Source organism: Podarcis cretensis, assembly GCF_951804945.1.
Source record: "Podarcis cretensis genome assembly, chromosome: 8".
Lineage (NCBI taxonomy): Eukaryota > Metazoa > Chordata > Lepidosauria > Squamata > Lacertidae > Podarcis > Podarcis cretensis.
Window position 1 is genome coordinate 69,745,883 of NC_137177.1, and position 26,783 is coordinate 69,772,665.

Consider the following 26,783-nt stretch of genomic DNA (forward strand, 5'->3'; position numbering starts at 1 on the left):
AAAATCCATGAACAATTAGGGGGGAAAATACAGTTTTGATTCAGGGGCTCTCCAAATATCATTTTACTTATGCATTCATGTTTATCTGTAGGGCTGGACACTGGATTCAGCCAAAGCCCCAAATATTAAACCAAATCCTCCTAACTGTAGGGATTCTAGGCTTCGCTTGGGTCAGGTGGCGACAACCTCAGAGCAACTGAGAACTCCTAATGCTTTGGTTTTGCTTTAGAAACAAGATTTAGGCTGGTTAATTCAGAAGTCCAAAAAATCAAGAAGGAATGCTGAATAGGAAAATTTCAGAAGCATCTCCAGCAAGATGCCCCAGTGAGCTTATCTGTGATGCATCTCAAGCACTGGACCCTTCTACTTCTCCTATAAACTTTGGAAAGTGGTTTGTCTGTTCCCTACAGGTTCAGCTACCTCCTGAGATATCATAGAATCATAGAATCATAGAATCATAGAGTTGGAAGAGACCACAAGGGCCATCGAGTCCAACCCCCTGCCAAGCAGGAAACACCATCAGAGCACTCCTGACATATGATTGTCAAGCCTCTGCTTAAAGACCTCCAAAGAAGGAGACTCCACCACACTCCTTGGCAGCAAATTCCACTGTCGAACAGCTCTTACTGTCAGGAAGTTCTTCCTAATGTTTAGGTGGAATCTTCTTTCTTGCAGTTTGGATCCACCGCTCCGTGTCCGCTTCTCTGGAGCAGCAGAAAACAACCTCTCTCCCTCCTCCATGTGACATCCTTTTATATATTTGAACATGGCTATCATATCACCTCCTAACCTCCTCTTCTCCAGGCCAAACACGCCCAGTTCCCCCAGCCGCTCCTCATTAGGCATCGTTTCCAGGCCTTTGACCATTTTGGTTGCCCTCCTCTGGACACGTTCCAGTTTGTCAGTCACACTCCTGATATCGCTGCCAAATTTGGCACAAGGGTTTTCAGAGGTGGGGATGGGGTCTGTGTCAATATTTGGACACCCCAATTTGAGATGTGTATCTCAAAAAATATTTGAGATGTGTATCTCAAAAAATATTTGAGATGTGTATCTCAAAAAATATTTGAGATGTGTTTATGGTTGAAAGTTGTTTTAAATTATTTTAAATATTATTTTCAGTGTTGTAACCCAGCTTGGGAACTTACAGTCAAGGGTAGGTAATGACTAAATAAATAGTGACGGTGATTATATATTAATGATGATGATAGTAATAATAATAAGAACAATGTCACCAAACTCAGCCCGAGAGTTCCTGAGGTGGAGGTAGTAGACTTTGGTGCCGTTTGTATGCCTGGCGCCATTTTGAATCAAGATGGTGGACCAAAACATGACTTTGGCCTGTTCTTTGACATAGACTTGATGACCTCTTGAGATGCCATATTTGACATGAGAGTTCCTGACACAGGAGCCAACTCCTAGGGGCTGAGGTCCTTTCATCCCCCCAATAAAACATTTGAGGAGGCCGGGGACACCATTTAATTGGTGTGTATGCACTGCATCATGTGATCGATTAGGCAGGGTGGGGCTTACCTGGCTCCTCCCAATATTTTATCCAAGTTGACACCCCTGGTTCCTGAGTTGTGGCGTGGGAGACTTCATCACCATTTGGATGCCAGGGTGCCAGTTTGAATCAAGATGGCAGACTGAAATGTGACTTTGGCATGACTTTGCAATGGGTCCAAACTCACAAATTACACTATTCATTTGAAAAACACAATATGTTTGAGTTTCGGGGGGGGGGATCCCAGCCAGTGCTGGGCTCTCCCTGCTAGCTACAGATGGAAGTGAAATATTCTAACAGGCTTTGCAAGCTGAACTGGTTTGGTACTTGGCCTTTGGCACATCTTGCTTTTGCTACCTTCACCTCCCATTTGGCTACAGTGGGGATTTCATTGCAGGCCTGGAAAAAGTGTTTCAGTAAACTTTGGCACAATTCATGCACAATGAACATGCAACGGTGGCTATCTTGTAGGAGACATGCACTTAAGAAGCACCCTGCTGGATTGGACCATCTGATCCAGCATTTTCTGCTTGCATGGAATGGCCAGTCAGATCCCTCTGAAAACCAGCAAGCAGAACTTGATCTTTCCTGCACATGACTCCTCCTTTGACTTCCGATTCCCATTTTGGAAATCTGGGGTGGGGTGGGGAGTGGGGAGAGGCGATCACGGCAGCTCCCACCTCACCACAGTTTAGAATGTAAAGCAGGCATAGACAAACTCCTGCCCTCCAGATGTTGTACTCCATGGTCAATATTCAGGGATGAAGAGGGCTGGAGTCTAGTAAAACCCAGAAGCTGTCATAGTGCCCCCCCCCCCGATTTAAGCCTTAGATTAATTCATGAGGTGCTACCTCCGGTGGTGCAGTGGGTCACTGCACATGGTTCTTAACCAGAAGGTTGGTGGTTCAAGCCCACCCCAGGAGGGCTGTGGGCAGGATTGGACAAGATGTACCTTGGGGTCCCTTCCCATCTACAATTTTATGTTTCTGAGCACAATTCAAAGTGTTGGTGCTGACCTTTAAAGCCCTAAACGGCTTCGGTCCAGTGTATCGGTAGGAGCATCTCCACCCCCATCGTTCTACCTGGACACTGAGGTCCAGCGCTGAAGGCCTTCTGGCGGTTCCATCACTGCGAGAAGCCAAGTTACAGGGAACCAGGCAGAGGGCCTTCTTGGTAGTGGCACCCTCCCTGTGGAATGCCCTCCCACCAGATGTCAAAGAGAACAACAACTACCAGACTTTTGGAAGACATCTGAAGGCAGCCCTGTTTAGGGAAGCTTTTAATGTTTGATGCATTACTGTATTTTAATATTTTGATGGAAGCTGCCCAGAGTGGCTGGGGAAGCCCAGCCAGATGGGCAGGGTATAAACAATTAATAATAATAATAATAATAATAATAATAATAATAATAATATTTAATATTATATGATTCAAGAGTTCTGGGTTATGGCAACCCCAAAAATAAGGGATTCCAGAAAGGAACTGGAGGAGCACATCACTAAAAACATTGAGACCCAACTGCAAAATATTTGAATCCCTTATAGGCAGGAGATCAGCTAGGGAGGTAGGTGGACCTCTGAATAACAAGGAAGTGAAAGAGGTGCTAAAGGAGGATAAGGAGACTGCAGAGAAGCTGAATGAATTCTTACCATCTGTCTTCAGTGTGGAAATTATAGGGCAGAATACTGAACCTGTGAGGGACGCAGGTGGCGCTGTGGGTTAAAGCCTCAGCGCCTAGGGCTTGCCGATCGAAAGGTCGGCGGTTCGAATCCCTGCGGCGGGGTGCGCTCCCGCTGCTCGGTCCCAGCGCCTGCCAACCTAGCAGTTTGAAAGCACCTCCGGGTGCAAGTCGATAAATAGGGACCGCTTACCAGCGGGAAGGTAAACGGCGTTTCCGTGTGCGGCTCTGGCTCGCCAGAGCAGCGATGTCACGCTGGCCACGTGACCCGGAAGTGTCTCCGGACAGCGCTGGCCCCTGGCCTCTTAAGTGAGATGGGCGCACAACCCCAGAGTCTGTCAAGACTGGCCCGTACGGGCAGGGGTACCTTTACCTTTACCTTTATTGAACCTGAACTAACTTTCCCAAGAAGGGAGTCTGTGGAACTGTGGCAAATAGCAGTACTGGGAAAAGATTAAATTTTTGAGACCTTATTGGCAAGCCAAAAACTGACAGAACACCAGATCATATGTACATAAAATGAGTCCTGTTGGATCAGCATAAATGCCCATCTCCTTCGGCATCAAGCCTTCACAGTGGTCACGCAGATGCCTCTGAGACGCCGTTTAAGAAAGACGTGAGTAGAAAAGCACTGATTCAGTGGACTACTCTTGACTCATTTGAGTCAAAGGTGTGACCAGGTCATAGATGCCCCCAGGACAGGGGATGCCTAATGTACATGTGGCCTTTAAAAAAAGCAAACCAGAAACTCAGTGGTTTGGGCGAGGGAGAACTCTAAGCATTTTGACACAAACGTAGGGAAAGGCATCGTTCTGTGTGACGCAGGTTTCAGAAAGAAAAGTTTTGCAAAGTTGTCTAGCTGGTACAGTGCTTTCCACTCCCCCCCCCCCCAGCTACAAGCAGATGCGTTTATACTGTTCAACATACAAAACTTCCAGAGTGGTGTACATTTTAAGACTTGAAAGTGAATTTAAGGCAACAGCAGCAATAGAACATCTTCGATGGTTCAAGCAACGTGACTGGGCCACACGACAGGGTAGGCCTACATGACTAAGAACATTTAAGCAAGCACCTGAAGCAGGTATGGGAAACTCCTCGTTCCTCCTGATGCGGTCAAACTACAACTCCCAGCAGTGCCAGCAAATGTGGCCAATAGCCAGGTCTGATGAGAGTTGTAGTTCGGCAGCAGCTGGAGGGCCACAGGTTCTCTACACCTCATCCAAAACAAGAAACAGAACCTGTGGATAGGAATGGGAAAGGAAATTGATTTTGCTTGCATTTCAGCAAGAAAGTACCGTATTTTCGCTCTATAAGACACACCAGACCACAAGACACACCTAGTTTTTGGAGGAGGAAAACAAGAAAAAAAATATTCTGAATCTCAGAAGCCAGAACAGCAAGAGGGATCGCTGCGCAGTGAAAGCAGCAATCCCTTTCTGTTCTGCCTTCTGTGATAGCTACGCAGCCTGCATTCGCTCCATAAGACACACACACATTTCCCCGTAGTTTTTAGGAGGGAAAAAGTGAGTCTTATAGAGCAAAAAATATGATACCTACTTTGCAGTCTCAGAAAAAAAACACAGAAGCTGAAATTTGGGTCTTTCCATCGATGGCCAGTAGAGGGAAACATCATGACACAATAAGCATGCTGTGTTCAGAAAAATGTTTTCTTAAGTTCAACCAAGCAAATTTCCTGACACTCCCGCCAGTTCCAGGTTGTCCCTAGTTTCTGATAGCATCAAAGGCAAGAATTCGCTCAGGACAAGAGTGTGCAGCTCTGAATCCCATGTCCTGAAGAAAGCGCCTCTAGAGAAGGAGGAATATTGGGAACTGCTTTATCTAGAGTCAGACCCTTGGCTTGGTCCATCTAGCTCATCATTGTTTAGGATTTCAGACAGGGCTATTTAAAAGACAATTAGACAAATTCACCGAGGACAAGGCTATAAGTAGCTACTAGCTGGGCTCTGCTTCCATGGTCAGAGGCAAGAATGCTTCTGAATTCCATTTTCTGGATTTTTCTGGAGTGCTCTTGTGCTCAGGCTTCCCATTGGTGCAGCTGGTTGGTCACTGTGAGAACAAAGACTCTGGACTAGATGAACCACTAACCTGATCCTTCAGGTAGCCAAATCGAAACCAGTCAGGTGGAGGCACACTGTTGAAGGCAACAAGGAGCTCAGCTGCACACCTGCTGTTTTATGTCTGTGCTAATAAGCATTTTACTGTATTTGCAATGGCCTCTGACTACAAGCAATAAATATTTATTGGATTAGATACGCCCATCCATTCACGCACCCATCTCTATCTTCAATCCAAACATCAAAGACATGTTATCAGAGTTCTAGGACGCAGTCAGCCAGGGAAAATTACAGGGGGGAGCGGTGACGCAAACCAGTGGGGAGTCTTGTGGGGGCCAGATAGAACACCATGGAGGGCCACCACCTTTGGACCTTGGTTCTGAGGTTCCCCACCTGTGTTGTCAAGAGATCCAAGAGACTAAGGGGGTGAAGGATTTCTGAGCCCTAGGGACAGGTGGGAGCTGTGTCAGGGTGGGTGAGTGGCTCCAGCAAACAGGGATGCAGCTACTGCAGCCTACAATAAAAGGGTTTAAATAGCTGCCAAAGGACTGTTCCTGGGTGAACCTAGTGGAGCTTCCTTGCAAGCCCTAAAGAGTCAAGCAAATGATGTATGAGCATCATCACGATGCTGATGGTACCATTAAGGCAACGGAAGTAACAGAGAATCCAGTGTGTGTGCATTAGAATCATAGAACTGTAGAATTGGAACCCCCTAGTACAACCCCCTGCAAAGCAGGAATATACAGCTGTCCCATACAGGGATCAAACCTGCAACCTTGGCATTATCAGCAGTGATAAAGCAGGAACAGCTGGCAGGCGGGGAAAGAGGGAGATCCCCGACTGCATCCTGCCTTAAATAGGGCAGGCCACGCCCCCAGAGCTAGCCGATTGGCTGGCCAGGGTGTGACGCAGCCGGGAATCCCCCCCAATCATGCTGGGCTGGGCTTCAGCCGCCGCGTGTGTGGTGGGCCTGTGAAGCCCGCAACCCCACCTCCTCTGTAGGGTGGAAGTGGCTTTATCAGCAGCATTCTCCAATCAACAGAGCTATCGAGGCTGAACTATCATATATATAATAAATTATAATAATTATTTTTTTAAAAGCTGCATTATGTTGGTAATTGCTATGACCTTTTAAAAAAAAATTATATATGTGGCGCCCACGCCCCTCTGTAGGCATCCAACCAGGTGCCACAGAGGGGGCGTGTTTGGCAGCCTATATATATATATATATATATATATATATATATATTCATTTTGCTAACAAAGACACACACACACACACACACACACACACACACACGCTGTCACATAAGCACATAAACTTCCGTTTCAAAGAGGCGCTGGTGTCCAACACCTATCATTCAGACTTCCTTTATGATGGATCAGTAAAATAAACAGTGATTCATTTCCTCAAGTTCCCCATCTAAACAAATACACTTATGGTTGGGTGCCACGAAGCATCTTCCACCTGGCCTCTAGAAGTTAGTGCATCTTATGGGAGCAAATTCTAACTATGCCCTGTGTGAAAAAGTCATTGTAGACAATACTAAGCTAGATGGATCAGTGGCCTGACTCTGGATAAAGAAGCTGCCTTTGTTTTTATGTTCCCAAGTAAAGGAAGGAAAAGTGATGAGCAGATAGATGTTTACAGTCCAGTTCCAGAATGAAGTTGAGAAATCCTTGAAGAGGAACTAGAATTCAGGATGAGTGGAATTCAGGAAGGAAGGAAGGAAGGAAGGAATCCATGAATAAAGACTCTCCTCCCTGGAAGAGAGGGGAGTGGTTGTGGGCGGGAGCCCGAGCACCGCCCCTAGCAGGGGGCGTTAGCCCCCTGCCTCCACCTCACCTGGCTGGCGCCCACGCCCCTCTGTAGGCATCCAACCAGGTGCCACAGAGGGGGCGTGTTTGGCAGCCTTTTGCTGCAGCGCCAGCCTCTCCCCAGCCTCATTCTTTGCCGTCATCTCGTCGCGAGTCGGCATTGGAATAATGTGTTGTGGTGTGTCGAAGTGCTAGGTGTGGCCATCGCCTATGCCTTCAATTTTTGGGTATTCCGTTAAAGGAATCTGGCGGTCGTGTATTCTGTCCGATGCCTGCTTGGCGGGAGGCCATGGCACGACCCTCGGTGACATCAGGGGTGAGCCTATAGTTGGATTAGCATCAACAGGCTCCACCTACTGATGAATAAACCCACTTGTTTTAGAGATCCAATGCCTAAGCCAATACCTTTTCACTGCTGTAATCAATAAAGTTGTGGCCTTTCCTTGCCCATTAACCTTATATCACGTGTCCTTGTGTATTCATTTCACATTGCGGGGGTCGGGTCCTCGAACCACAATAGAACATTGGGGTTGTTTCTGGAGCTTCCTGGGCCACCCTAATCTTGTTTCTTTGATGTTTTGGTTATCTTGGGTCAGGTTGGAGACATTGCATTTTCCCTGGAGTCTGCGAAAAAGCTGAAGGAGCTCTTGGAAAGGAACGCGGGATCTGCCCCACCCCACATGAGAAACGGGCTCACCTTCTTTCTCTCTGTGGAAACCCAGAGCTGCTGGAAGAATTCCAGGACATCTGTAAAGGGAAACATGCCCACCAAGAGGCTTGGTGAGTTGTGAGGGCTCCTGATCTCCTTGCTCTGTCTCATTGGAAGCCCCTGTTTCCTTTCACATGGAAGGGTGGGGTTGTGGGCATTAAAAGCTGAAACTTGTGGAGGCTTTTTCCTTTTGGGCAAACAGGGTGCTGCCCAACCAACCTGTCTGCCTTCCGCCAGCCTGCCTTCACACTTACGAGGCACTGGAAGCAAGCATCCTCCTTGTAGCATCCTCCATTATCCCTTTTAGAAAATGTGGCAGGGAGGAAGTTGGGGATGGACATCTTTGTGGGCAGCAGGGAAAACCTCAAGGGCACCATGGTGCCCATGGGCATCCCCTGGCATAAGTTATAGGAGGACAGTTCTCAAGGAGCCGCCTGTGGGGAGCAGCTCTCATCGTGGGCTTCATCTGAAGGAATGCTACAATGGTGATTAAATCCAGGATGTGTACCTCCTGCGCACTCTTTACGGAAACATGCAGCTGAAGAGAGATCATAGGTATTTGAAACAGAATGTGCCTTCTAGCTAGCTCCCCACCCACCTTTATTCACAGGGAATGTGAGTGTCTGTTTAAGCATCACTTATAACATCAGGAAACAACCAACCTGGTCTTTTCTCTTTCTTGAACAGATCTTGCTGTGCCCAACATTGCTCTGTGTGATATCTGTGCCAATGCTGAACCATGTTGTCAGAAAAGCCGTATTTAATGTCTGGTTGAAATATAAAGACTTATTGGAAAACAAGACCCCAAGGTGGTTATCACCAATGGAGGCTAAGGCCTTGAAAAAACTCAATATGGAGGCCAAATGGCCAAAATATTGGGAAATAATAGAAAAAGATGGAGATAACTGGAGGTTGCAGAGTATGGACAAAATAAAAGATAAAGTGCGAGATTGGCTACATTATGCTCAGATTAAAGAAGTTTTTAAGTTGGATAAAAAGGTAGGATTCCAGGTGGAAAAATCAAAGTTAGAAACTGAACTGTTAGAACCCAGCTCTAAGATACTTTCAAGAATGTATAATTTGCTGTTAAAATGGAATACACAGGATGAAACGGTCAAATCAGCCATGATAAAATGGGCACAGGACATAGGGTACAACAGCATGTTTGCTGACTGGGAAAAGTTATGGACTACAGGTTTGAGATTTACGGCATGTAATGCCTTGAAAGAAAATATTATGAAAATGATATACAGGTGGTACATGACCCCAGTCAAGCTTGCAAAGATATACCATGTGTCTGATAATAAATGTTGGATGTGTAAACAAGCTGAAGGAACATTCTTTCACCTCTGGTGGACTTGCCCTAGAGTGAAGGTTTTCTGGGAAATGATTTACAATGAATTGAAAAAGGTATTTAAGTATACCTTCCCTAAGAAACCAGAGGCCTTTCTCTTGGACATTGTTGGTCAGAGTGTGCAAAAGAAGGATCGAACCTTTTTTATGTACGCTACAACAGCAGCAAGGATACTCATCGCTAAAAGCTGGAAAACTCAAGAATTACCCACACTGGAAGAATGGCAGATGCAACTGATAGACTATATGGAATTGGCGGAGATGACGGGCAGAATCCGAGACCTGGGAGAAGAACTGGTGGAGGAAGACTGGAAGAAATTCAAGGACTATCTACAAAAATATTGTAAATTGTATGATTGTTAAGAAAGATGTAAGATTAGCAAAAACATGGCTTCAACAAACTAGCTATAAAGAATATAAATTTAAATTCAACTGGAAGATGAAAAGATAAATCTGGGATAAGTAATATTTTATGAGTAAGCTTCAATAAGTGTATGTTAAATCCCAAAATTTGAGATATTAAATATTGGAAAATTATATAATATGAATTAAATCAAGTTAATAATTTGCTGGTAAAACTTATGTTTAGAAAGCAGGAACAAGATATGTGAGGAAGTCCAAAGTTGAGAATGAAATCTGGATAATGGAAAATATTATGTTATTATGTATGTTTTTTATTGGTTATACAAAATTTAATAAATATTATTATATATAAAAAAAAGATATCTGTGCCAATGCTGCCTGCACTAGCTGTTATTGATGGTGGGAGATGATGTGCCTGGCAGAAGGATCGATTAGCAAAAGCTAGCAGAAGACCCAAGATTTCTGATTGTGCCCTTGTCTTATTCTCTTCTTCCTTCCTTCCTGCTGAGGTTTGGAAGGAGCAGCAATGTTCTTTTAGCTCTCCCAAATCTTCACATCAATATCCGAGATGTGGCAATTCCAGGCAAACTTCCCCAGAGCTTTCATGTTTACTGTCCTTCCTGATGGAGAGGTTCAGCAACTGTGTCCTACTTTTCAACTATTTCTGAACTGTGTTTCAGTGTGTGCATTGCTCTTGTCAATGACAGCCATCAACAAAACATCCCTTCTCACATGGAGAAGGCATCTCCCTCTGGGTGTTTGACCCTTCCATTACCTGTTCATTGTAGCAACTGTTAAAAGATTTGCACTTCCATGTTGTTCATGCACAAATCTCAAATAAATACGTGGTTACATGAGCACAACCTCATCAATACTTCTGCTTAGTTCATGGTTTTGTGGCTGAGTGAAAATCACCAGCAATGAAAGAGGAGACGCATATTAGGGAAGATGGTGCATCCTTAGCTGACTCAGCCAAGGACATTTTGGGTTGTATCCAACATCGGTCCAACTAACTTAGGTCCATCAATTTCAATGGGTCTATTCTGCCTCAGCAGGATACAATGCTGTGCTGTTTGAAATTCAAGATGTTAAATCTCATTTCGTGTAAAGAATTGCAGTTGAATCTTATGTCATAGATTTATTACATATGCAGCTTTGATGGAACATGGTTATAACCCTCCATGGGCAAATGATGATTTTTGGAATGGTACCTTTATTTAAAAACTGAAATGTTAAATGTAATTAAATAAACTTTTGGTGCTTATTTGGGGACATGGGTAGGATGGTTGAATATTGAATGTTGATTCTTGTATAAATATGTAAAAATAATAACAGATTTGGGAGGAAAAGATAAAGTAAAACTACCTTTCCTTTCTCTTACATAGTAACAGGGATGTCCCAGATCTGCTGGTTATTCTTGTCTTGTTAACTTGGGAGGGAAGGAAAGAGGGACAGAGGCTAGTGTTACCTGCAGCACCGAGGGCTCATTTTATGGCCTACCATGAAATGTAGGATTTGGCACCATTTTTGAGTGAATCAGACAACTACAGGCTTTTGGCGAAATCGTGACCCTGGGGGTTAGGGTGCCGAGGGCTTGTTTTACGGACTACTGTGAAACATGGGGTTTGCACCCCCAAATGTTGCAGGGCTGATTTGCAGATGTTAGGCACCGTTTCTGAGTGAATCGGGTGATGTCGGGTTTTTGGAGAAGTCCATCAATGTCCTATGTTCCACCTCCACTATCAGAAGCATTATGGATCTGAGCACCTGCTGCTGAGAATCACAAGGGGGAGAGTGTTCCTGTGCTCAGAAACCTACTTGCAGGACTCTGGCAGGCATCTGGTTGGTGACTGCGAGGACAATATGGTGGACTAGATGGGGCACTGGTCTGATCCAGCAGGCTCTCCTTGAATTCTTAATTTTGGGGCCCCCATCCCTCAGCTGCTGTTGTGCCATGCCTGCCTCCGGTCCAGTGTTTGCATATCCTAATCTGAGCTGAGTCAACACATTCCTGAATGAACCATTTTCTGCATTCCAGTTGCATTAGCTTTATTGAATTCAGCTCATCTCTTTTCATCCTAGGTAGCTCTTTTGTATACATGGGCATGCGTGTACGTGCACAGCCGCACACATAGGGAGAGAGTTGTATTGTTTCGTTTCCCAATTTGTAATCATGAAAGTATGCTAGCTGTGAAGAATTACCTTTGAGAAGCTGTTGGATAATGTCTCCTCCCCTCCCCACCCCGGGAAATTTGATGAAAGTGTTACCTCCTGTTTATTCATTTATTTGTTTTGCCCACAAACAGGATTGAGAATATAGAAAGGAAGCTACCTTATACTGAGACATGCAATTGATCCGTTTAGCGCAATACTGCAGGTTGAGAAGGCGAGACCAACAATCAAGAAGGTGGTTTCTGTTGTTGTTGTTGTTCATTGCTCTGAGCCCGGCTTCGGCTGGGGAGGGCGGGATATAATTAAATTATTATTATTATTATTATTCTGCATGTGCCACAGAGGGAAGTGAGGGGCAGATAGGGTCCATCAACTTGCCAAGGTAGCTTATCAGGAGAAGGAAAACTCTGATCCTAAAGCTCCTCTGCCTTGTGGTTATACTCATTCATGAGAAAGTATTCAGGAGTAAACCCCGAGGAAAATTTTGTAGCCAGGGACAATTTTGGGAGATGTGTAAGGTGTAAACACAACACCAATCCAGAGTGGAGTCCCTAAGATTGCTGGATGGTGCCTTGTACACCTCCTTCCAGCAACTCCTGCAGCCAAGCTGGTGCCAAATGTATTACTCTGCTTTCCTTTGGATCACATCAGCGAGGCCGGGGGGGAGGGCGCAGGTCTTCTCATCTGGGCAGCCCAGGAACTCCATACACACTGCACAGGCTTACACCCTGGGAAGGTCACTTCAGAGATGCTCACACAGTGGTTTGACTTCACCCCAGAGATGCACTCCGTTGTTGCTTGAAGCAGATAGATGCCATTAAGGTTACATAGAGACGGGTGGTATATATCTGGGCTTTCAGACTGGGGCCTCTTCCAGACACCCCTGGTGATGCTGGAGATTAAGCTGTCCACATCCAAAACAGGTTATCTCCTGCAATGCACTCTACCTTTGAAGGTGACGCCAAAACTACAACTAATCCATTGGCTCCCAGTACGTTTCCGAACACAATTCAAAGTGTTGGTGTTGACCTTTAAAGCCCTAAACGGCCTCGGTCCTGTATACCTGAAGGAGCGTCTCCACCCCCATCGTTCAGCCCGGACACTGAGGTCCAGCACCAAGGGCCTTCTGGCAGTTCCCTCCCTGTGAGATGTGACGTTACAGGGAACCAGGCAGAGGGCCTTCTTGGTAGTGGCGCCCGCCCTGTGGAACACCCACCCATCAGATGTCAAGAAAACAAACAACTATCTGACTTTTAGAAGACATCTGAAGGCAGCCCTGTTTAGGGAAGTTTTTAACATTTGATGTTTTGTCGTGGTTTTTAATATTCTGTTGGGAGCCACCCAGAGTGGCTGGGGAAACCCAGCCAAGTGGGCGGGTATAAATAATAATTTGGCAGTAGTATGATTATTATTACTTAATACCTACATGGAGAGAGTTTTTTCCTTGCAACAGGTAATTTTTGGGGAAATGGGGCTGGCGAAAACCAGCCAGATGGGCGGGGGTATAAATAAAAAAATGATTGTAATAATTAAACGAGCCAAACCATTTTCACATCAAAGTAGTAAAGGCAGAGAGCATCAGTGCACTGGAAATCTTTATTTTGGACACACCAAACAGGGATATCCACGAGGATGCCAGTTTTGCAAGTCAGAAGCCAGTTTTGCTTAAGAGATCGCCATCAAAACCAAACAACTAAATCACCAACAGAGAACAAAAGGGTATTTAAACTTGAATAGAAGTGTTATGTGGGCTACACAGTGTTTTAGTCTGCATATTGATTTCATTTTAAAATGTGTGGCTATCAAGAAGCATGGGCATCGTCCAAATCAACTGCCTTTGAGGAGAGGAAGAGGGAGACCATGGGAACAGGAAAGGTTTGCTGGGGATGAAAGGAAAATGCTGGAAAGAAATTGGGATTTCTGGTTCCTCTCTGCTACCACTATACTCCGCTGCCATGCACCCCAAAGCTGGTGGTCAGAAACTGGCTGCTGGGTTGTGATAGGGGAGAGATTCAGTTCAGTTCAGTTTGCATTTAAAGCTTCAAGTGCCTGATTTGTATTTTCCTGGCTGAAGCACAGCCATTGTTCCAGATCCGTACCCCTCTAGATTTTGCAATGGAGCTCTCCAGCCAAAAAAATGTATACTAGGCGAAAGTATGGATAAGCATGTACCTACAACAGTGAAAATAGCAGGCAGAAATGCATTATATTGGGGAAAATTGCTTTGCAAAAATATTCATGTTAGGGGAAATCACATAGGAATGTGTGCATTTTAAGAGAAATTTGCACCAAAATGCTGGTGAATTTTCACGAGTGCTTTTTTAAATGACAAACTGGTGTGGAAATGTGGAGAACTGACCCAAAAATGGCAGTGTGAGAGGTGAAAAAATGACTTTAGGCAGCATCTAGCATTCCTGAGATGTAATATTACTTCTCATTGAGAATCTGCTGCAGGAGGTTGTAATCTTGAGGGAAGAGTAAGTAGAGGAGAGGTGAGCCAGATTGCCCCTTTTGCTCAAAATGTCACCCAGCTACTTTTCTCCCTATAGGGGAAAATGTATCTGGAGCCTGTTCAGGGGGAAATACAGCCAAGTCTTGATTTTGACTAGGAAACATGTCTGGCAACAAAAACTTCCTCACCCCACCCTCTTTTTTCTGTTCACATTTGCAAACTCACACAGCTGGTTTTCAATTTTTAAAAAGCAGAAGAAAAATTACATGGAACTGATGTCGTTATTATTATTTTTTGCAGGGACCAATCACCTTCTTTTCAACCATTCTCCTTCCTTCCCCAGCCCAACTTCCTGTCCTTTGCTCTCTCCCCTCCGACATGAACTCTGAATTGTGCTCATAGAGGTTTTAGGGATGGGGTCCTGGAAGCCAAGGCTGGGTAGCAGCAGCAGGGACACAATGACCCAGCCAAGCTGTGCAAGTGGGCAGAGGTGTCCTCTGTTGGTTTGGATGAGGAAAAGGCAGCAGTAGCAGCAAGGGCCAGTTGTCAGAATCCACTTAGAAAGCCAGCAGAGATGGTGGTGGTCTTCTTCATTAGCATCCAGAGCAGGCAACGTTGGCACAAATCTCACAGGTTGCAGCATCTGCGCTGATCATTTCTGAAGCAAAGAAAAAGAAAGACTCTTTGGGTGACTTTGGGGCGACTCTTTGGGTGACTCAAGTACTCCAATTGGGACTGAGAGGGGAGGGGATCCATGTGTACCTCTGGGGCTTCACCGCTGATCATCTCAACCATGTCACTTCACCAGGGATGGGGAACCCCTAGGCCTCCAGATGTTGGACTTCAGCTGCCATCATCACCAGCCAGCATGGCCAATGGCCACGGATGATGGGAAGTGTAGTTCAAGAACATCTAGAAGGCTTCGGTTTCCTCATCCCTGGCCTAGATCTGGCCTCGACGCGGGTTAGGAAGCCTATTGAGAAGGAGGGTAGCACTTGTTAGGAAGCCTATTAAGAGGGAGGTCTCACTCCTTAGTGTCAGGCGGCTGTAAGCAATTCCCACAGCTGGTTGCCAGGGATGTACAAAGACAAGGAAAAGTTTCTTACCTTCCTCTTTTTATTCAATGTTTACAGAGAGAGGCTTAGGAACACAGCCTCTTGGATAATGGTGTTGTCCTGATTGACTCTCCACCCCCTTCCTCATTCGTCATTGTCATCACTTCCCCTATAGGTGCCCTTGGGCACTTCTTTTCCAAGCTCTTTGCTCTCCTAATTTCAAGGCTCATCAGGTCTGGGAGGGGGACTGGAATGCTTTCTAAAGACATTGTGTCTGTCAGCTGTTGCCCCCCCCCAGTGCGTCCTCTTTCTCCTCCTCCTCTCCCATTATTTCCCAGCTTTTCCCCTCATCTGCCTCTGAGCTGTGACCTCCCTCAAACCCCTGTTGCAATCCTGAACTGTCTTCTTCTCCTTCTCTGGAAGGGTCAGGATGGGGAGCCAGTCTCCACCATTCCTCCTCTGCCCAGTTCCTGTCACCTAGCAAGTTGGAAAATAACAACAGGGAATCTAGAGGCACTTTAGAGTCTAACACATTTATTATGACATAACCTTTTGAGGACTAGTCCCCAGCATAAGCCTGTTACCCTTCAAGGTGTCACAAGAAAATTCTCTTGTTTGTACAGCAGCATACAAACATGGTTACTCCCAGGGCCGTCTTGCCCATTGGCACGAGGGGTGTGGGGCACCCAGGTGCTGGGCTCTCGGGGCGCCAGGCCGAGAGTCCGGGGCCCGAGAGTTGAGTCTGGAGAAGAACCCGCCCGCCAGTCGGAACGCCACGGCAGGCTCTTCTACTATGGGCAGCTCTGCGCTGTGAGTTCGGGGGTGACTGAGCCAGCGAGACGCTGAGGTGGCCAGCCGGCTCCGCCCTCCTGCGCGCCTGGGACTGGGCAACCCGAGGGGGGCGCCGGGCAGATCTTTGCACCCCAGTGCTGCATATGCTTAAGACAGCCCTTGTTACTCCTCTGGAAAATGTTGCAGTGGAGACAGAGCACAGCCATTGTGGCAAGTAGCCATTTATAGCCTTCTTCTCCCATGAATTTGTCAAATCCCCCTTTAAAGCCATCTGAGGAGAGGAGGAGGAATAAGACCCCAGAAGATCTCTGCTGGATCAAAGTTTGCCTTCCTCTCTTGTAATTTTAGAACCCAATGGGGCCATCCAATGAGGTGAGTGTTGGAAGATTCAGGACAGTCTAGATCAGTGGTTCTGAACCTTTTTTTTTGGCCATGCCCCCCAAGCATCTCTAAAATCCTGACCCCCCCCCCCAATATATAATTCTTATTCTTCCAAATGTGAATTCATGTGGAGGAAGCCTAAAAGGCCATTAACTGTTAATTGCCCCCTTTAAAAATCAAATTGCCTCCCTGTGGGGGCATGTGCCCCAAGTTGGGAACCAAGGGTCAAGATAAAGCATTTCCTTCAAGGGGTCAACTGTTAAACTGGGGGGATTCGTTCCCACAAGAGGCAGTAAGGTCTACCAACTTGGACAGCTTTACAAGAGGATCAGACAAATCAATGGAGGGTGAGGTTATCAATGGCTACTAGTTTTTCACTCCACGAGTAGAGATGGTATGCCTCTGAGTACCAGCATCTGAGAATTGCAGATGGGAAGAGGGGTCTTGGGCTCATTGGTCCTGCTTCTGGGCTTCCCCCAGGCATCTGGTTGATCACTATGAGAATAGGATGTTGGGCAAGATGAGCAGGGCTGGTCTGATATTCTAGCTGCAAAGCAAACTTGCACAGAGGCCCATCTGGCTGTTCAAAGCTGAGGAGTCATCCCACCTTCTCATGCATGCACTTGACCATCACCACATACCTAGTTGTCGGAGCAGTATTCCTGCTCTGGGGGATGCACAGACGGGTGCAAACTCTGAGGGCATTTTCGGGTCTTTGCATGCACCAAATGTGGCGCCCATGCGCGTGCGTATGTTCTTGGATCTCTCCTTGAAGAAGCCCTCCAGCTGCTTCACTGATTCCAAGGGGAATACGTAGTCTCCCACCTGCCCAGGGGAAATTAGAACAGAGTATCACCATCACTTGCCCACGGCAGGGCATGTAATAGGTTCCTTCTCCCTCCTCCCCAGTCTTGGTGCCAGGACTGGCCCGATACATTTTGGCACCTGAGGTAGACCCCAAAATGGCGCCTCCATCTGTCCCAGGGAAGAAGGGGTGAGGGAAAATCTACATTAGGAAGAAGGAGGGGGAAGACATTGGGATCTGCTGTCATCTGCCCTTACAGAATTCATCAGAGGGACAAACAGAATTATTGGGCACTGTGTGCCATTGGGTCTGTCTCCTCCTCCTGTTGTCATCCCCCTGCCTTCTGCCCCATCAGCCACCACTGCACATTAGAGCCTTGCCAGGAACATCCTCATGCACGAAGACCCACTGAAAAGGTCAAACTGTAACTTAGAAACCTGCGTGTGTTTGTGTGAAGGAACCTGCTCTTCAAGCAAATCCCTTGGCTGGGAAATTTCAAGGGCAAGGCTTATCCTTGCCCAGCATGTATTTGCAAAGCAGTAAAGATAGAGGCATCTTCTCAGAAGACCATCCTCCAAGGCTCTGCTGACTGAGCAAATCCTGTGCTCTGCAAGGAGCCTAGCCTGCCTGGAGACTGCTAAAAACTAACAATGCACAAACCCTCTATAAAGCTACAGTAGAACAGGGAACCTTTAAAAAAAAAAAAAATCAGCCCAAGGTCCACATTTCTCTGTGGACAACTTTCCAGGGGCCAAATTTTATGTTTGTACATTAGGCTAGTTTCCACGTGTGTGTGTGTGTGTGTGTGTGTGTGTGTGTGTGTGTGTGTAGAAATGAGCCCCAAAGGTAAAATCTACATTCATTTCTCCACCAATTTTTTTCCTCTGACTCCCTCCCCACCATCATGTGGCCCCTAGAAGTTTATGTAATAGAGGTGTGGCCCTCTGGCTGAAAATTGTCCCCCGCCCTGCCAATGTGCATCCAACTGTATCAAGATTCTTTTCATGGGGTGTTTTATCAATATGCTGGCATGCGTGTGCACATCAGCTCAAACACAGCAGAAAAAGAATCTCCAGGCAATCACACAGTACAGCTGCATCAAAATTCATTTGTTGCAGTGTGGTTGTTTTTCAATGCACACATGCCCATCAATAAGGCAAGGAGGAGAAAGGCATGTAAATGGTGTGACGGGAAGGGTGTGTCAAACTGTGCGAGGTCCGAATCCATAATTTGTTTTATTTTATTTTTTTTATAAATATTTTATTGAATTTTCATAATACACAATATACATACAAGATCCCTTCACCAAAAAAATAGTACACAAAAAAGCCAGAACAAATACACCAAAAAACCATATAGAAAAAAGGAAATAAAAAATAAAAAAGAAAAAGAAAAAAACCAACCATTCAATACAATTTTTTATATATATATAACTAACTGGACTTCCTCACATCTCCTTTACCCTGCATTATTTATATTAAAAATATCAGCAAATTATTACCTTGTTTCATACCTTATTTTGTACTTTCCAAATATTATACTTCTAAATTTAAGATAATTTTTATCATTTACTCATACCTTAAATTTAAACATATTGTTACCTTAAATTTCGACCTTTTCTTACTTATAACTTAATTTTCTATTTTACAAAATCTATTTGCTGGAACTGAGATTTTCTAAATCGTGCAGATACTTAACATTCATACAACTTATATTGTTTTTGTAAATAGTCCTTAAACTTCTTCCAGTCCTCTTCCGTTGTTTCTTCTCCCAAGTCTCGGATTCTGCCAGTCATTTCAGCCAATTCCATATAATCCATCAATTGCGTCTGCCACTCTTCCAGTGTGGGCAAGTCTTGTGTCTTCCAATACTTTTCAAAAAGTATTCTTGCTGCTGTTGTCGCATACATAAAGAAACTTCTGTCCTTCTTTGACACTTTCTGGCCGACAATGCCCAAGAGGAAGGCCTCCGGTTTCTTAACAAAGGTATATTTAAATACCTTTTTTAGTTCATTATAGATCATTTCCCAGAAGACCCTCACTTTTGGGCATGTCCACCAGAGGTGAAAGAATGTCCCCTCAGCCTCTCTACATTTCCAACATTTATTATCAGACAGGTGATATATTTTTGCAAGCTTGACTGGGGTCATGTACCACCTATATATCATTTTCATAATATTCTCCTTCAAGGCATTACATGCCGTGAATTTTATTCCGGTGGTCCATAACCTTTCCCAGTCCTCAAACATAATGTTATACCCAATATCCTGAGCCCATTTTATCATGGCTGATTTAACAGTCTCATCCTGTGTGTTCCATTTAAGCAGCAAGTTATACATTCTCGAAAGTACCTTAGTCTTTGGTTCCAACAGTTCTGTCTCTAATTTCGACTTCTCCACCTGGAATCCTTTCTTTTTATCCAATATAAAAACCTCTTGAATTTGAGCGTAGTGTAACCAATCTTGCACCTTATTCTTTAATTTCTCCATGCTCTGCAACCTCCATTTGTCTCCAATTTTTTCTATTATTTCCCAATATTTTGGCCAACAGGCCTCCATATTGAGTCTTTTCCAGGCCTTAGCCTCCATTGGTGATAGCCATCTCGGGGTCTTACTTTCTAGTAAGTATTTATATTTTGTCCAGACAATAAATATTGCTTTTCTGACAATATGGTTTTTGAACATTTTATGAATCTTTACCTTGTCGTACCACAAGTATGCATGCCAACCAAAAGCATTGTTAAACCCTTCCAGATCTAGGACATCAGTGTTCTCAAGAAGTAACCAATCTTTCATCCAGCAGAAAGCTGCAGCTTCATAATATAACTTTAAATCTGGCAGGGCAAACCCCCCTCTTTCTTTTGCATCAGTTAATATTTTAAATTTTATTCGGGGTTTTTTGCCCTGCCAGATAAACTTAGATATATCTTTCTGCCATTTTCCAAAACATTCTACTCTGTCCACAATCTGTAGAGTTTGAAACAAAAACAACATCTTTGGCAATACATTCATCTTTATAGCTGCAATTCGACCCAGCAAGGAAAGTTTCAATCTTGACCAAATTTCTAAATCCTTTTTAATTTCTGACCAACATTTTTCATAATTATCTTTAAATAAATTCAAATTTTTAGCAGTCAAATTAACCCCTAGGTACTTCACTTTTTTAACCACATTTAACTCTGTCTCATTCTGAAACCTTTCTGCTTCCAAAAATGTCAGATTTTTTACCAAAACCTTAGTTTTTTGCTTATTCAATTTGAATCCCGCCACCCGACCAAACTCATATATCAGTTCCAAAACTCTTTTCGTACTAGATTCTGGCTCCTGTAATGTTATTACCAAGTCATCTGCAAAAGCTTTCAGTTTATACTGTTTCACTCCGACCTGTATTCCTTGCACCAACCGGTCCTCCCTAATCATGTTCAAAAGCACCTCTAGGACTGAAATAAATAACAGAGGGGATAAGGGGCAACCTTGTCGTGTTCCTTTTTCAATTTTAAACTCTTCTGTCACCACATTGTTAACTATCAATTTAGCTTTTTGCTCTGAGTAAATTGCCTCTATTCCATTTTCAAACCCCCGTCCCACTCCCATCCCTTCCAAGTTTTTCTTCATAAACCTCCAAGAAATGTTGTCAAAGGCCTTCTCCGCATCAATAAAAATTAACACTGCTTTTGTGTTAATATTAGTTTGCAAAAGTTCCAAAATGTCTATAATGTTCCTAGTATTATCGAACAAATGTCTGCCTGGAAGAAAGCCTGCCTGATCTTTATGAATTACTTCATTTAGCACTTTTTTAAATCTAGTTGCCAAAATATCCGCAAAGATTTTATAATCCACATTTAGGAGTGAGATGGGACGAATCCATAATTTGTTTTAGAGATTCTCCCAGTATTTGGGTGGGGTGGATTCCAGTACAGAGCAAAGCAGAAAGAGGAAAAATAATCCTCAATAATAGTGGCCATGTGGCTGCTTGGTAAATTCACTGTTCTGCTAATAGTCTGACTGTGTACATATCATTTGGTAAATGATTAACTGGACCCACTGTTTGCTGTAAGCTATTCCTTTAGGGGTCTCCTTTGTTTCGCCTCCCTCAATTAAGATTATAGAAGTTCATCTCTTAGTGGACATGCACAGGATCTAAGACCTCCCAGACTTAAAGCCCAAATGATCAATATGCAGCTGCCCTGTATTGAGTCAGATTATTGGCCCATCTGGTTCAGTATAATCTATACCAGTGTTTCCCACACTTGGGAGTTGTAGTCCAACAACTCCTGGAGACCCAAGTTTGGGAAACCCTGGTCTACACAGACTGGCAGCAGCTCTCCAGGGTTCTAGATTGGGGTCTCTTCCTGGACATGGCAAGGACTGAACCTGGGAGCTTTCTCTTGCAAAGCTGATGCTCTAATCCTCTGCTATTGCCCATTCCCTTAAAACTAAAGATTCCAGTTCTAAATGGAAAGCTGTCCAGATATGAACAAAGGAAGCTGCCCTGTATCAGGTCAGAACATTATTACTTATATCTTGCTGTCACCTACACTGACGGGCAGTAGCTGCCCAGGGTCTTTGGGAAAGGTCTATCTCCACCCTATTTGGAGATGCCAAGGATTCAACCTGGGACCGAAGGCATCTAGGAATCCAGTTCTCTAGCCACTGAGCTACAGCCCTTTCCTTCAAGGTGATGCCATAAGGGCAGAAAGGCGATCCTGGGAGGATACCACAACTCTTACCTTGACTTCGACCCCATCTGAGAGGACGGCCAGCACACTCAGGCAGACTGTGGCCACCAGGTAGGTGTTCATGGTGAGTCACGATTCTGGGTCTGACTTGGAATGTCAGGGCGGACTGGCTCAACAGCGACGGAGCTGGATTTTTAAAGGATGCCCTCTAGTTATTGAATAACTAAGGTATATTGGCACCGGCTAGGATGGTGACAACCCCCTAGGCAGTTTGTGAAGTGTGATAGCCCCAAAGAAATGCCTCCTCCCAGAAAACATTGACATCTTTGTTGTTTTATGGCACTTTGTCAGAAGAGTGTTTCCTTCTACGAACTTTGCTTGCCGTATCCCAGCTGGGATGGAGCCGCCAGCAGGTGATGGGTGGATAGCTTTAAGAGCCAAAGGGCAGGGGGACCACACCAAGGCCCAATCCTGTAGGCTGCTGAGCAACTCCTGCTTCATTTCTTTTTAAAATAATTTTTATTACATTTTCAATTTTTGTAATCACAATAGCCATACATACATCAATAAACTCAAAGCTCGCTCTTACCAGAGCATCAACCTCCTCCTGCCCCTCTTCCCGACTTCCATATATATTTACTTTAATCTTAACATTTCTATAACCACTTTTTTACCTTCTGTCTTATTTTTATATTTCCCCTTGTTAAATGTAAATCAGTTCCTTATATTGTCATTACAAAACATTTCAACTCAAAGCTCCAAACGTTTTCAGATGTTTACAATATTCTTTCATATATAATATAAATTTGCTCCAGTCCTTTTGAAACAGTTCATCGCGCTGATTCAGGATCTTCCCCATCAGCTTTGCTAACTCAACGTATTCCACCATCTTACTCCGCTATTCTTCCAATGTTGGAATCTCCTGTGATTTCCATTTCTGAGCCAGAAGTATACTTGCGGCTGTTGTGGCATACACAACTCCTGCTTCAAATAGGATCTGAACCAGCTTCAGGGTTTTGATGTGAATTCACAAAGCCCTAAAGTGCTTGGGCCAAAAGGAGGACTGCTTAATTCCTTATGCTCCACCTCCATCGCTGAGATCTGATGGGGCATTTGGGTGGTCATCTATGCCCTTGAGATTCAGTTGGCCTTCACAAAGGACCGAGCCTTTAACATGGCAGGCCCTGCCCTGTGGAACTCCTTGCCAACTGAAGACAGACAGGAGTTGTGCCTGCTTTCTGTTAGATGTCTTACAACAGGCATAGCAAACTCGGCCCTTCAGATGTTTTGAGCCTACAGCTCCCATCATCCCTAGCTAGCAGGACCAGTGGTCAGGGATGATGGGAGTTGTAGTCCCAAAACATCTGGAGGGCCGAGTTTGCCTATGCCTGTCTGACAAAATCCATGAAGTTCAGGCAGGCCTTTGGACAGTGTTTGTTTTACCCCCAGACTTTACTGATGTTTTCAATTGATGTTACATTTTTGTGTTGGATTTGGCCCAGATGTGCAGCTTCCTTTAGAACTGGTTAACCTTCTGGCAGTCGCTGAAGCTTTTGGATCATCTTCAAGGGCGGCCCCATGTGCAAAACATTACAGTAATCCAAATGGGAGGCTGATACTTGTTGCAATAGAGTCTCAGAGGTGCTTGCCTCACTTCCGAGATGTTCTGATTTAGCTTTCCCCATCCTGGTGTTCTCCAGATCTTTTCAGTTCACATTTAAAGGCAAATCTACTCACCATGCACTTCCCCAAACTGTTTCTATACTGAAATAAAGTCATCCTTTGAAATTCGCATTTCTTTGAATTTTGCAATGCAGGATCTCCAGACAAGGAATGTGTACAAAAATACATATGCTATGGCCCAGAAGTGGGCATTGAAATGCATCTATGGACTCAGCTATACAGCTGCAAATATAATGTTTTAAGTGTGTTTTACGTGCATTATACAAATGTGACACTAGATGGAGATGGTGAGCTTATGGCAAATTCAATATATTTTTCAAAACACTTAAAAAAAGCATTTCCACCGAGATTTTTTTAATATGTGTCTAGATTCCACCTATTAGTGAGAACGACATGCAAAAATACATTACACTGCTTTGTAAGAATGTATGTACAGTAGACACTCGGGTTGCGAACGTGATCCATGCGGGAAGCACGTTCACAACCTGCAGTGCCACGTGTGTGCATGTGCGGGTTGCGATTCGGCGCTTCTGCGCATGCGCAAAGCACAATTTAACACTTCTGCGCATGCATGACCGCCGAAACCCAGAAGTAACCTGTTCTGGTACTTCTGGGTTTTGGTGCATCCGTAACCCAAAAAAACGCAAACTGAAGCGTCTGTAACTTTGAGGTATGACTGTATTAGGGGAAGTTGCGCATGAGAATATGTAGGCTAGCAGATATGTGTGCTAAAATGTGGGTGAGTTTTCATGGAGACTTTTAGAAGAAGAAAAATAGTAAACTAACATGGAAACACAGAGAACTGAGTTTAAGATTTGCTGCTGTTGACTGCCCTCAGCCTGCAATTGCAGCCCTCCACTAAGAAAAACCAACCATTACATGAAGAAAGTTGTGTTTGTTTATTTTTTGTATTTTGCCATGTTGTACTTTGGAGGTAGCTACATGTTCTTTCCTGGCAGCAAAAGATACAGGCCATGTTTTAGTTTTGAAGTAGATAGGAGTTGTGCAACTGCTCGCCCTATAATAAACATTCCTGAAGGTATATATAAAGTAACAACCCATTCCATTCTGCTTTACAATTGCTTATGTTTAACTTTCCCTTGGTTCAAGGGAAACCTACGACGACCTGTTTATTTTATTTCTAATTTTCCAAGGCCACCTTTCAGTAGAAGCTTCCAAGGCAGCCGGAACAATGCTATAATGCAAAAGCAGGGGAAGTGGGTGGGAGGAGCTTAATTTGTTTAATTCGCATATTAAACAATTGATACATTTTAAACCCCCAATTGAAGTTACACCAACTGTGAGGCTGCACTCCTGTTCTCATCTGCCTGGGAGTAAGTCCCATCGAATTAAGTGGGGCTTACCTCTGAGCAGATATGCGAAGGAGCACCTCATAAAGGCAGCAATCAACGCACAGTTAAAACTTTCCCATTAAAAGCCCCGGACAACAAAAGAAGTTTTGACGGGCTGCCAAAAGGAAAACACCAACAGGGCATCCTGGGAAATAGCATCCCACAACTGGGGTGCCACCACTAAGAAGGCTTCGCTTCCAGTGGCCACCACCTGCAGCTCTGAAGGCAGCAGCGACCACAACAGGTCTCCTGATGCAGATCTTCATAGATGGGCAGGTTGGTGTGGGCTGAGGATTTGTGGTTCCTACTGAATGGAGTGGGCTGTGGACTGGCGGGGGGGGGGGGACGGAACAATTTCTCAGGCTACACTGTCCCATGGGGAGGAGAGGCTAGGTAGCCAGCATCCTACAGGCCTGTTACATCTCCTGAACTCTGGATTCAACCCAAGGACTCTAAAATTCATTTAAAATAAAACCACTCCAAGCAGAATAAACATATTCATAAACCATGGAAGCCGACAATAATAATAGAATCATAGGATTATGGAGATGGATGGGACCAGGATCCTGAGAACTCCCCACCTCCCATTTCTCAGGAGGACCTACCATGAGGGATTTATTTGGGGTGGTAGTCACACATCTTTGAAGGTCTGCTCAACATTTTAAGTTTGCAAATAATGGTGATGAAGGTTTATTGTTTAACTTTTCCATGTCAGCCTTGGGGCCAATTGACGCAGCTGCCTTTCATATATCAGAAGAAAGAGGAACTGCCTTCTGACGTGTTCTTTGAAGGACACCAACCTGAGCATGCGCAGGGAGAGGGAGGGCAACTCTGCTCATGTCACCTTCTCCCCAGTTCTCCAGTTTTAAGGGCAGTTCTCCAAATCAGTTTATGGATTTCTTTTTCAAGTTCCCATTAAAACTCACCAGCATTTTAGGACTAATTTCTATTAATACAGTGGTACCTCGGGTTAAGTACTTAATTCGTTCCGGAGGTCCGTTCTTAACCTGAAACTGTTCTTAACCTGAAGCACCACTTTAGCTAATGGAGTCTCCCGCTGCTGCCGCATCACCGGAGCACAATTTCTGTTCTTATCCTGAAGCAAAGTTCTTAAGCTGAGGTACTATTTCTGGGTTAGCGGAGTCTGTAACCTGAAGCGTATGTAACCTGAAGCGTATGTAACCCGAGGTACCACTGTATACCAATTTTTAGGCAATAGTCCCCAATGGAAAGCAGTGTGTGTGAACAGTCCCAGTGAAAATTCACCAGCTTTTTAGTGTGACCTTCTCTGAATGCACCCATTCTTGTATGCATTTAGAAGTTGGCTAATTTGGCTAAGGGGACTTAATTGGGGACTTAAGATGGCTAAGAGGGCTAAGGGGACTTAAGTGGGCTAAGTGGGCCAAGATGGGCTGAAGTGAACTGAAGTAGGTCTGTTTGGGCCTAAGTGGGTTGAAGTGGACCAAAGTGGGCTAAAGGGACTTAAGTTGGCTAAGTGGCCTAAGTGGCCTTGGCATTGATGCACATTCCTGTCTGCTCTCCAGCTAGGATTGCAGGAAAGTGCCTGCTAGACCATTCTAGACCTGACTGGGTCTTCATAGAATTGGGTCTTCATAGAATTGTTCAATGGCAGAGTTGGAAGCGGACCCAAGGGTGATCTAGTTCAACCCCTTGAAAAACAAAGAAAAATCCTTGACAGATCACCACCCCTATGAATTGCATGATGCAAGTCCCCAGCATTTCAGATACAGGTCTTTTCCGTGATCTAAGGCTACCACGGTCATTGAACAGGTGAATAAAAGATGGTGGCCCCATGCAGACAACTTCTTCTGCATGCAATTCCCCAGGAGGGGGCTGCATGTTATGATGCAAAACCGTTTCCTGGAAGCATCTTACAAGGTTTCTTTTCTTTTC

At 44.7% G+C, this 26,783-nt stretch overlaps 1 protein-coding gene across 1 annotated transcript; it reads right to left on the bottom strand.

Annotated features, from left to right (window-relative positions):
- Positions 1 to 13,255: 13,255 nt before the first annotated feature.
- On the bottom strand, positions 13,256 to 22,012 carry GUCA2A (guanylate cyclase activator 2A). The gene is made up of 3 exons (XM_079989247.1): positions 21,886 to 22,012; positions 16,994 to 17,177; positions 13,256 to 14,782 (listed from the first exon to the last, which is right to left on the bottom strand). Exons 1-3 carry the CDS (start codon positions 21,955 to 21,957, stop codon positions 14,718 to 14,720), a joined length of 321 nt encoding a protein of 106 aa, XP_079845373.1. The 5' UTR covers positions 21,958 to 22,012; the 3' UTR covers positions 13,256 to 14,717.
- Positions 22,013 to 26,783: the final 4,771 nt, after the last annotated feature.